This window comes from Monodon monoceros, unplaced genomic scaffold, assembly GCF_005190385.1.
Source record: "Monodon monoceros isolate NGI ecotype Baffin Bay Population unplaced genomic scaffold, NGI_Narwhal_1 Super_Scaffold_19, whole genome shotgun sequence".
NCBI lineage: Eukaryota > Metazoa > Chordata > Mammalia > Artiodactyla > Monodontidae > Monodon > Monodon monoceros.
The window spans coordinates 49,964,317-49,976,537 of NW_021703775.1; the positions used below are offsets into that span (position 1 = coordinate 49,964,317).

At 56.2% G+C, this 12,221-nt stretch overlaps 1 protein-coding gene across 2 annotated transcripts in view; it reads right to left on the minus strand.

The window, feature by feature from the left end:
* The window catches only part of TTC7A (tetratricopeptide repeat domain 7A), a 121,668-nt gene that overhangs the window by 22,871 nt on the left and 86,576 nt on the right, over window positions 1-12,221 (minus strand). For both annotated transcript variants that reach the window (XM_029232615.1, XM_029232616.1), the window contains exon 16: window positions 2,911-3,027. In XM_029232615.1, the coding sequence (XP_029088448.1) occupies window positions 2,911-3,027 (117 nt within the window). The remainder of the gene's footprint in view (window positions 1-2,910; window positions 3,028-12,221) is intronic.

Below are 12,221 nucleotides of genomic sequence, written 5' to 3' on the forward strand. Positions count from 1 at the left end.
CGTTACCCTCTCAACGTCTAGCAGAGAGCCACAGGCACTGTGGACTGGCTTCCAAGGGAAGCCTGGTTTTGCAGCCCCCTACCTTCCAGGGAAGGAAGGCCCAGATGCCGCTCCCTGCCTCAGGTTCCCCCTCCCCGGGGCTGCCAGGGTGGCCCCAGAAGAGCCAGAGGGGGCCCGAGGGTGGGAGATAAACAAGCCCCGCCAATTCCCCGCGTCCCTGCAGCTCCCACAGGGCTAGGGAGGCTCCTCTTTTCTCAAGAGTGGGGATGCGGGGGGACCACCAGCTCAGAAAGGCAGCACAACTGGCTGTGCCCATCCTGAAGCACACACAGCCCCCAGGCAGCCCCTGCCCCCCTGCTGGGGGGGGCGGTCTGTGGCCTTGAACCTGCTGGTTGGGGAAGCTTAGAGGACTGAGGCGGAAAGGGCAGGAGAGGAGAAGGCAGGCCCAGCTGGGGGCCAGAGGCCTCCTCCCTTCAGAGGGGCACCAAGACGATGGTCCCACAAATAACGCCAGAGCCGGGGTATCCTTGCCATCCTAACTCCGGTTCACGTTGAACTTGGTTCTTTGGGTGCACAGCCATCTTTGTGGGCATTAGAGGAAACCATCCACAGAAACACAGTTGGTCGGGCTGGTTCCCACCTCTCACACCCCCTTCTCATTCCCGGGAGGCACCTGAGTGCAGGGCAAAAGAGCCAGGGACACTGGGGGAAAGCCACGGGGCTGGCCTCCTTAGCTATGTGAGCCTCGGCAAAGCTGCTTAACCTTTCTAGATCTTAGCCCTCTCTTCTTGAGATGATCACAGTTATTTTGTGCAGTTAATGAGCATGAGAATGTCCACCTCACGAGGTCGTTGTGAGGACTAAATGAGAACGTGGGCAGGTGCCCAGCCTGTGCTGGCCTGGAGCGGATGCACAGACACAGTTTCTCGTCCTGAAGCGGGCTCTCCTAGGGCTCCAGAAACAGCTCATCTTGGGGACCTCTTGTCTCCTGGTCCTAGGCCCCTACCCTGAAGAACCTGACAGCCAGATGGAAGGAGACAGTCCAAGTTGAGCGTTTAACAAAGACCCAGATGGAGAGAGGGCTGTGCTGGGCCATCAGAGGCCGGGCACTGGAGCCTCCTGGAGGGGCCGTGTGGGCTGGCGCCAGGCAGAGCAGAGGAAGGCGGCCAGGGAGCAGAGCGGAGGTGGAGCCGGCAGGGTGGGGCGGGGCAGGCCAGACCTTCAGGCTGTGGATTCTGGCCTTGATCCTTGATTGCCCCAGCCCAGATTTTACAAGCCCTAGTTTCTGCTCTGTGGCTCCAGGTTCAGAAAGAATGCTTCCTCTTCTTGGGCAAGCCTGGAGGGGACTGGATCCAACCCTTTGGTCCCAACAATTTGCCTGCAGGTAGCTGGCCCGGCTGAGCTCTGCTCCACCCTGGGTTGGTGGGGCCAGGGGCCGTTTGCCGGGGAGTTCCCCAGAGATGAGGCTGCGGGTGGTGACTTGAAAAGACCCCAAGGCAAACCCGACCGCCCCATCCTGGAGAGCACCTGACAGCTCCACAGCTCTGCTGCTCCCGCAGGGGTGGCACAGGCTAAGCCCTACACGCTGGAGATGAGGCTGCAGCTCAGAGGGGCCCCATCATGATCGCCTGGATGAGCAAGCAACTGGCCACCCCGCTAAGAGGCGCTCTCTGCCAGCTCTGGCGACAGCTCCTCTCTGCAAGGGGAGCCAGGCTGTGCACCTGCGGGACCTGTCACAGCCAGTGAGTGGCAGAGCGAGGGGCATCCAAATGTGGGCTCCCCTCACACCAGAGTCTGGCCCTCACCCTCACAGCACCCAGCTGCCAGGTGGGTCCCCATTTCCTTTCTGAAAAGTCCCTCACCCCAGAGCCTCCTGCTGACAGCTTCCACCCACCGGTCCTGTTGGGCCCTGGAATCTCCCAAGCCCAAAGGCCTGCAAAGAGAGGGCCGACCCTACCCTGACCAAGGATTTTATTCCATCAGATTATCCTGAGGCCTCCTCTGTAAATTGCACCTTTAGAGATATTCCTCTGGGGATTCTAAGAGGCTGCTGGGCTGCCAGGGTCCCTGTGAAAATACATATACCTACCAGAGTGGGGTCCCTTGAGGAGGTGACACAGCCAGACAAGGGGAGGAGGTGGTACCAAGGGACCGGGAAGGGGCAGTGCACCGCCCCACTTGGAAATGAGGCCCATTTCTGCTTTGGGCTGTATAGGCTGAGCCCAGGTGTCCCAGTAGGTCTGAGCAAAGACTTTCTGCAGATTCAGCCTGGACAAAAGTGCCCTGCTCTGGCCCAGGAGAATCCCAGAGCTTGGGCTGGGAATTGGAGAAGGAGATGGGATGTGTGGGGACAGTGGGTGAGTGGGGAGGAGTGGGGGGCCCTTTTAGAACTCAGCTTCCTCCTCCCCTCCTCTCCCAGCTTCCAAATGGAACCAGGAAAGAAGTGACAGGCTCCATAGGCTGGGGCTCCGGAGAGCCAGGTTCTAGCTCCACCGCTACCATTTACAGGAGTGGCTCTGGCATGAGTCCCAGTCTCTGAGTCCCAGTTTACCGCCTGGGGTGAGGTAAAATCTGACAGTGGGTAAGATAAAAGCCGCTGATGGGGGAGATGCTTAATAACGATTTCTCTTCCCTCTTACCCCTCTGAACTTTCCTAAACCTAAACCTAAACCTAAACTTTCCTTACCCCTCTGAAGTTTCCTAAACAGCCTCTTTCTGTCCTTCACAGAGGATTGTCAAAAGGTTAAAATTAGAGCAGGGATGTAAAAGGCCCCAGAAGCAGTAAGTCCCATTCCCTCATTCAAACATCCTCACCACCTCCACCCACCAGGCATCATGGCCACTCAGCTGTGTGCTGTTGCCTTGGCAACCACCACCTCCTAACTCCATCTGGAGGGACCCGCCACTCACCCCAGCTGGGAGAAGCTGTACAGGGTCTGCCACAGCCGCAGCATTTGTCTGCAGGTCACAAGGGCTTCCTCTGGGCCTTTCAGTATCTGCTCCAGCTTCACCTTGGTGAACATCAGGCTGTGGGGAGAGAGCACGGCAGTGAGAATGCCTGAGGGGGCCCCCTTCCCCTGGCTTTCCTCCCAGGGTGGAACCCCAAGGGATTCTGCCCACCTCCCCAGCCCTTAGAAGGTAGAGTGCCCACAAGCACAGTGGCCTCAGCTGTATCCCTGGACCACGTGTTCTCTCTGTGCCTCAGTTTCTCCATCCTCTCTGCCAAAGCACAGAGCACTCTTCTGCATTCACCAGTGTCCCTGTCGCTCACGCTTGTCCCCTGATGGTGAACTATCCCGGCCAGCCTCTGAAGCACTGTCCAGGGTGGTTTCGGTCTTGCTTTCTTTGCCCCTCCTCTCCCTCCACACCCTCGGCTCTGCAGCATCCTCACTGAACACGTGCCTATCTTTTTACTTATATGGCCCACCAGGCCCACGACGGGGCTTTATATAAGAGACAGGCCCAGAAGCAAACTTTGACTCAAGGAATGAGGCTAAGCAAGGGGCTGGTGAAAAGGTCACAGAAGGGCACAGGGTTCTGCTTTCCGCCTCGCCAGCAGGCAACAGGTGCTCAGTTAACATCTCCTAATTGAATGCAAACTGTATCCTGACCCTGTATACCTGAGGAGGGTCAGGTTTTACTCTGTCGAAGGATTCTTCCCTGGATAGCCCAAAATTGCCAGCCCTCCTTATACGTTCAATAGGATGAAAGTGACATGAAGTCTTATTCCGTCACCGCTTAGAATCTCTCTCAACCCCCAACCCTGAAGTCCTCTGGGGTAAAAGCAGTGGGGATGTGGCCCTGAGAAGGCCTGGGAAGAGAGAGAAAGTGCTGGCCCACCAGGAGGCAGGACGCAGGGCTGGCTGGCTGCCTCCCTTCGCCCAGGACACAGACAGACCGGCAGAACACTGGCTCAGCATGACCAGGATGGGGTCTGGATGCCCTGTGGCGCCAACTGATAGATCTTTCACTGCTGGGGAGTCTGGGGTCCTGGGGAGGGTCAGGGCAGTGGCTGTTTACCCACACATATGGAAGTACCGCCATCTTTTTACCACGGGTGCTGCCAGCCACACTGATGCGCACCAGCCTGCGGAGAACCTGGCCGGGCCACCGAGGCCCAAACAAGGCCGCGACTCCTGGTTCTCTGTGGGTGGTGAGCGGTGACGCCCTTCCGTTCACGGCACTGCTTTTGGGCAAACCCGAGTATCAGGCCCTGAATTTGACTGCTGCCTGGTGGTGCTGCCGGCCCACCTGAGGGTGGCACACAGGCCCTCGCGGATCACAGAAGCCGAGTCCTGCGTTGGAGACAGGGTGCAGCCCCACGACCAAGGCTACAGCAGACAGCAGGCCCCACACTGGGAGGCCAGGCCTCCATCTGGGGGCTTCTCCCTCTGACCTTCCCCCTCAGTCAGGGCCCTGGCCTCCCCTGCTTGCACTGAGTCCTGGGCCTCCAGCCTCACAAAGGACTTGGATGGCTTCACTCCATTCCTTTCTTCTCACGCCTTGTTTTTCTCAGATTGTGACTTGTTGGAAGAGAATTAAAAGGGTGGAATTTGCCCCTTTTCGGTGGAGAGGGTTTGGGTTCTGGGCAAGTATTATTTTTCTTCCTCACTTTCCCTGAAAAATCCACGTCCCTCTCTGCCCCTGCTCACAGGGTCGTCCCCACCACCACATGGCCTCTCCTCTCCTTTCTCATCCCTTCCCCCATGCTCAACTGTAAATCCCACCTCCCCCAGGAAGCCTTCCCAGACTCTCAGGATGTCCTGCACCCTCCTTAGAACATTTACTAACGAATCGCCCAGCAGGCCTACGAGGTCCAGAGGGCAGAAAGTGTGTTCCCCGCAGTGCAGACTGCATGGGCCTGGTGAGGAACGTGGTCTCAGTACTCCTGTGGGAGCTGCTGGGGACCCTGGTCTTGCCATCCCCACTCCCCTCTCCCGGACTCTCAAAAGGTCCAACACTCCACAAGTATTAGGAGCCTCTGCTTTAGGAACGTGAAATAGAAGACACAATTTCTGCCTTCAAGGTGACAATCAGTGCTAAAAATGACAAATCGCCCAGAGAATCCAGGGCTGTATTTTTGGATCAGACTCAGTGCAAGGAAAGAACAGATGAGGGGTCTTGCCGGGGCTGGTGTTTGATGAAGAGGAGGGTGGGGTGGGATACAGTCGGGAGCTGGGGGAGGGAAGAGAAGCATGGGGGAGGGGGAGGGCCTGCGGCTGGAACAGGTGTTGGTGCGAGTGAAAGCTCCTCCCCCTGGAGGGTCGGGTCACCCAGGCTTAGTCCACTCCAAGGCTGCACCTCCCCTGGGCAGGGCCACTGGGAGCCGTCCCTGGGCAGACCAGCCCTGCAGCATTCCCCTGCTCCCAAATCCCCCCAGACAGGCCTCCTCTGCAGCTCGCCCCTCTCCGCCCCGTCCCTTCCCCCTACTGCTGCCTGCGCCCCTGAGAGCCAGCGGGGGTCCGTGGCAGACCTGGCCACACTGTGTGCCCGGAACAGAAGTGGCTGAATGCTGAGCTGGCATTACAGTGACTTCTACCAACACAGACCCTGACATTCCATTAGCATGAGTGACCCAGAGCGGAATTTCTCAACCCAACCACATCCTTTCTGGGCTGGGGCAAGCACTCCGACAGTCACACTCCGGTTGGATCCCTCACTCCCAGATCCTGGGAGGCTCCAGATTAGCTCCTGAGATTTCCTTGGTCTCGCAGTTCAGCGCTGCCAGAACCGTCCTCCTCAACAAGGGGCCCTGCCCCGACTGTCCGTGCCACCTTCCATTCCTGCCACCTCTCCCCATGACCTTGGGTACCTGTGGGCTGCTCACAGGGTATAAGCGGCTCCCTGCCGTGCAGGACAGGCTTTGTTTCACACTGTCGCCCCTGCTGGGGCTCACCCTTCCTCTCTGACATCTGGCCAACTCCTAACCAGATGTCACCCTCTGACCTTCTGTGCGTCCCCATGGGGGCTGCACCCCGCCCCAACCCCCACGGCCTTTACTACATCGTGGGGACTTAGTCATCCACACACAGCGGCCACGCCTCTAAGTCACCACTGAACTCTTTCCGCCTGGCAACGGGGATCAGCAAACAACCCCACTCCTTGCCACTCTTCTGAGACAACCAAACCACTGGTCTTGCTGGAGCACAGGTCTCCCTCTCTATCCCATCTGCCGGGATGGGTGGCCCAGTTCTTCACACAATGGTACGAGGAGGCTGGCAGTGCCCTAGGGTGCCACTGTGGCTGCTGGGGTCCACACCAACAGGCCAGAGCCTCATCAGAGCACTGTGCTTCGTGGATGGGGCCGTGTGGAGGCCGCTGCAGTGAGGGCTGGGGAACAGAGGGGGTGAGCCCGGGCTCCCCCCTCCCTTCAAACAGCCCAGCCCCTGGCATACCTGTTTTATATGCTGAATGAGTCTAAAATGTCATCGGAAGAAAGGATTCTGAGACTTAAAAAAAAAACCCACAATTTTAATCCAACGGTTCCAGTCCTTCTCCAAGAAGCGTGGCCACCCCTGCCCTTCTCTGAACGCTCAGGACAATCTTCAGTTAGCACTTACTCTCTCTCATATATGTATGTATGTATGTATGTATGTATGTGTGTGTGTGTGTGCACACTTTTTTCTTTTTTGCCACATAGGCTTATGCTTTTAACAATGAAGATAAACTCATATCAAGCATTGAAAAATTCAAATACTCTAGAAACAGCGTGCAGCCAGTCCTGCCTATAGATGGCAGAACTACCATTTATCTCGTCCTGTGTCCTGCCGCATGTCCCCACCTGGATGACGACTGCCTGCAGGACAGGACCCTGCCTCCCTCTATGTCAGTGCCCTCCTCGCCTCCCCAGTGCCTGGCACAGAGCTGAGCACATGGTGTCCGCTTAGCTTAACACTATGAAAATGCGTGTTGTTACAACCCTCCAGCCACGCTCTGCGTCTCGCAATCCATGTTGAATCAGAGCCGGCTTGTGACAGCCCCACGTCCCGCTGCTGGCTCCTGGCTAGGAGGCAGGCGAGGAATCTGCTCACTGATGTCTCAGAACTGCAGAGAGGGCTGGACTCACACAGCCCACAAGCAAAGTGCTGGCTGATTCCACTTTAAGCTGTCCAGAAGCAAAGTTTCCCAGGGCCTGGGGAGGAACAGGGAGTTCTGGACGTGACATGAAAGCGTCTGGCTCCATGTGACTGAGGGTCTTCATCCCAGAGGACAGTCACCCAGGCAGAGCCAACAGCACAACTGAGGAGAGTCTCTGAGACAGGAAGGCTGGGGTATTGGAATCTTGCAGCCCTCCAACGACCTGACAAAAGCCATTCCGGAAGAGGAATGGCCACGTTGCTGTCCTAACCCTGCACTGTAGCGTCACTCGGTAGACAGACACTGGCCCAGGAGTGAGAAACCCGAGCCAAAGTCCCAGCTTTGCTGCTACCCAGCTGGGCATGTCACAGGTTCCAAACCTGTGAAATAGGAGTGGAGTCTCTTGCCCTGTCTGCCCCAGGGACTCCTGCAGGATGAACTGTGATGACCCAGAAGCAGCAGCTGAGAAACCTACAGCTGTACTAAGTCCTTAAGCACAGGCCTGCCCAAGGCTCAGGGAAGGGATTCCTTTAAAAATGCAGGCCTAGCAGACCCCCAAAAGCAGTGTCCAGGCCAGGTGTCTCTGAAGGCTCTCAGAAAACCCCAGAGCTTCATGGCCTGTTCAGCAAGGCAGGTGGCACCTTTGGCTCCAGGTGGCTCCTGGGACCAAAGATGGGCATGAGAAAGGAAGAGGATCAGAGGGGAGGGACAGAGCCACAGCCAACCCGGTCGGGGTGAACGAACCTCGGCCGTGGCCTTGTCTTGCAAGCACCTTCCTGTTTTTTAAGATGTAGAATAAACACTGAGGCCTTTTAAGGCCGAACGCCTTTGCAGCGCCGCCATTGCATCTGAAGGCAGATGTGAAAGATGAGAGTTCTCTCTGGGGAAGGCGAAGGAGCAAGCGTCAGTGTAAACGCCATGCCCTCTGTCCCCGCTGCAGGGGTGAGGCTGCTGGGCTGCGGGGAGGAGAGTCCCGGGTCCTGGCACTCTGCGCACTCCAAAGGCTGAGGCATGTGCACCCTGTTCCTAGCAAGGAGGCCCAGTGTAGCCGCAGGCCCACCCTCTAAGAGCGCACGCCCTCCCTCATGGCCACTGGAGCCTTGGCAGCCCACGCCGGCCACCTTCCGAGTCGCCTATATGGGTCAGCACCTGGGGCCAAAGACAGGTGCCCATCAGACCTGAACAGAGCCAGCCCCTGCTGAACCGTGAACGATCTCAGCCCTGTAGTCAGTCAGTCAGTCTGTCTGCATCTGGGCCAGCCCTCCTCCAGTGAGGGAAGAGAGACACCAGCGAGGTCAGCCTCTCTGGGTGTCGCCACAGGTCACTGGCTTTGCCAATCTTCGTGATAGCTCTGGCCAAGGGCTGATGATGGAGGTTCCCAGGGGAAAGCTCGGGTGGGCCTAGCACCCGCCTCCTCTCTCTCCTCCCAGTCCCCGCCTGGCTTGAACTCCTGGGCCAGGATCAGACTGCTAATTATTTGTCAAAAGGATTAAGACTTGGAGCTATTCCCATTTGAGGCTAAGACAAATCATTTCTTTCCACTGCTGCGAAAAGGAACCATCTCAGGGTGGGCCTCCTCAGAACTGGGTGAGCATGAGCCTTTCCAAAACCTTTTTTTTAAAAAAAAGAATTATTTTGTAAACGGGGGATATTTTTGTGACAGCAGCTCTGGCTAAGCCAGCACTGTCCTGGGGTCAGAGGTTATCTCGTCCATCCCCCTCACCCAGGGCCTCCAACCATCTTCCCCGGTGTTCCCTCCCTGCTGCTCACCCCAGCACCCCACTCTCGGTGGCAGGGGGATGCTGGCAGAGCAGAGCTGGCTGCAGGGAGGGACATGGGCTGTGTGCGAGGCACGCACAACGGGCCCACGTTTTTACTTTCATGTTCCTTGAAAGAAGTTCCCTATAAAATTTACTCAGCATGTGCAATAAACACTTGAACACGATACCTGCTGTGTACCTGAGGGAAGCACCTCTGGCCCCTGACTCACTCCCCAGCAAACAGGAGGAGGTCGTGCTGAAACACGGCCTTTGGCATCAGGCAATGCAGGTACACCCAGGTCCCGCTGCTTCCTAGCAGGTGCCTTCAGCTCTCTGAGCTCTACCGGATGTTGGTCAAATAGGGACGGTAACGGCACCACCAAGCAGGGCTGTCGGGAGGACTAAGGGCAACAGAAACTGTCAAGGCAGCCAGCCCCGGTGCACAGCCACCCCTCAAGAAAGGTCAGCCCTCATCCTGAGACCGCTCCATCATTACCGGTCTTTCCTACCAGACCCTACGCTCGGGGCAGAACCACGTCTTTCTTATTTCTGTCTTCCCAGTGCCTCACCTAATGTCACTCAACAAATCTTTGTTGGATAACAGAAGAAGAAAGTTGAGTCACAAGGACTCACGGAGGCCTGGAAAGCTGTGGGGTCCCCATGACCAGGAACCAAGGAAACAAAGCTGCAGAGCCTCCTGCAGAAACTCTCTCCTCTGGTCCCACTGCCCCGTGTGTGCGTTCCGGGGCCCTGGTTTCTGGCTCCTGGCCCTCTGTAGTGGGGGAGAGGGTGGCGGCAAGTATGGCGAATGCACAAAAGGGGTATTATCTCTTTAAAGGACGGTAATTAGTAATTCCAGCTGATGGCTGTGCTGCATTGTTTTAATGAAGAGTTCTATTTTTATAGAAAACACATAATTGGGTGGAAAAAGCAGGCTATTCTCTGAGTCAGGCGGCCACGCCTCTGGAAAGTCTAACTCCTCAGCCGGGAGGCCAGAGCCTGCATGCAGCGTGGGCTTCTACAGGAAGTGGGTCTTGTCCCGGAAAACGGGGCCCAAGTCTGATGACCCAAGTTCAAATCCCAGCTTCCCTTCTTGTAGCCATGTACCCTCTGGCCAGTCATTTCAACTTCTCAGAGCTTCAGTTTCTTATCTGTAAAATGGGAATGACGGTATCACTACACCCTGGGGGCTGTTATGAGGAAACAACGCACATAAAAGGCCTAGCACTTCATAAACGGTCCAGTCCACGTATGACCTGTCATCACTACTTACCTAGCCCCTATCATGTACAGTTGCTTACTTAAGCCCTCTGTGCCTCTGTTTTCCTCATCTGGAAAGTGGGAGTAACGATAGTTCCTCCACCTCCCACAGCTGCTGAGGGATTAGATGAGTTACTGCACGGAAACTGCTTAAGCAGTGCCTGGCACAGAGCAAGCACCGGGTGTTGTTATTCTGTTATTATTGAAGCACTCGGGGTTCAAGCGCACCAGGGCTGTTCAGTCAGTCAGCTGCCTCGGGTTCTAGTCCCTGCTTTGCCACTCATCAGCTTTCTGACCTTGAGAGACCCTCTAACTCTCCCGTCAGTTCCGTTACCTTTAGAGTAGGAGGGTTGTAAAGACCAAAAAGTAAATCAAACCAAAGCAACGACCAAACAGGGTTAAGGGGTATGAGAGTGCTCTGAGGGCTGTAAGAGCCAACATCCCCATGTGTTCCCTTCCCTCCTTCCAGAACAACGAACAAAACAACTCCTACGGTCCACCCATCGGGGGGTCCAGTGGTGTGCTGGGTGTCCAGCTGTGGGTTCCCTACAGGTAGGAAGGGGAGGCAGAGGACAGGCCATAATCTCTGCCCCAAAGGTGCTTCCACACTCTCGGGGAAGCTCAAGAAACACATCCAAGGCCATTAGGAAACGAAACAGAAGAAGAGAATCAGACACTCAGTTGAGTGGTTCAGCTCTGAGTACAGGAGCTTCAAGGCAAAGTGGAGCCCAAGGGGAGTCTCTGAGGATGGGCAGGATTTGGAAGCAAGGCGAGGTAAGCTAGGCGAGGTAAGGAAGCAAGGCGAGGTAAGGTACTCCTTGGGGCTGGACTGGCAGGGACAGGTCTGAAGGCCTGGAGGTGGGGCTCAGGGAGAAGGGGAGGGGCAGCCCATATATGAGTAGGAACCAGCCACTCCCTCGCCTCCAAGGGCTGTCATCACCTGGCTCTCACCCTGGCCAGGGAAGTGCTGAAGGACACAGGTCTCAGGCTCCTCTAAATGCCATGCCTCTGGGAGAGGCTCCACCAGGGCAATTACCTGACGAAGCTCACACACCTGCTCGTTGAGGATATTATTTTAAAGCTCTAACAGGAGGGACCCCCCCAAAAGGGAGGGGGCCGCAGTCAGGCCCATCTTTATTACCTTCCCATAGACTAATCCCTAACTTGCAAGGGACACCTATGGCAGCTTTTCTTAGCCCTAAAAAACCAGTAATTTTTCCTTGGCTCTGGAGGATTACACTGACTCATATCCCCCAGCCTTTTAAGGTTCACACTGATCCTCTACCTCTTAATGAATTCATTCAATGTGATCCGACGTTTAAAATCGACAGCCCATAAGCTTCCACATCCAGGAGTTAGCGCCTTGTTGCTTCAAAAGCTCTGGCCCACCCGCAGAACAGCCGCCTGCGCCCATGGCACCCCCGGCCTTATCTGTGCTGACCGATGGCTGGCCCAGCTTCCCTCAGCTGCAGGTCACCTCCGGTGACCTCCAGGTGACTCTCCAAACACAATTCTTGACCTTGAACGATATGAACACAAACCACACAGAGCCATTCCATAACCATTTTGGGGTGGAAGAACTTCCGGAAAGCACGTCCTTAGATGGAACAAAAGTTGGCTCCCAGCCAGGTATAAGACACCAAGAAGCAAACACCTTGGTCTTGGTCTATAATCTCTGCCCAGTGAGCAGGCCTGGGGACCTGAAGACCACCCACTGCAGAGGGGAGGCCAGCCCTACTTCATGGGCACAAATTCGCCTCGAGCCCTCTCCCAGGGGCAGAAAGGCTGGGCCACTCTTGCTTGAAAGCCAAGGGCCCCAGGCCACAGTGCCTGCCACCAGAAAATGTTCACAGGCGTGAGGATCAGGGAGCAAAGAGCGGAAACGGCTTTGAAACAAAGAATTCCTTCTGGAGAAACCTGCAAATATCTGTCTTCCTTCCTTTCCTTCTTCTTCCCCAAACAAAATAACCTCGATCATCTGCCCTCCTAGGTGGAGTGTCAGCAGAAGGCTACAGGGAGGCTGAAGACTCTCCGACCGCAGTGTCGCGTGGAGTGAGGTTTCAGGAGGGCTCCAAAGAGCCACCAGCGAAGGGAAATGCTGAATGTCAGACTAGCTTCGCCGAT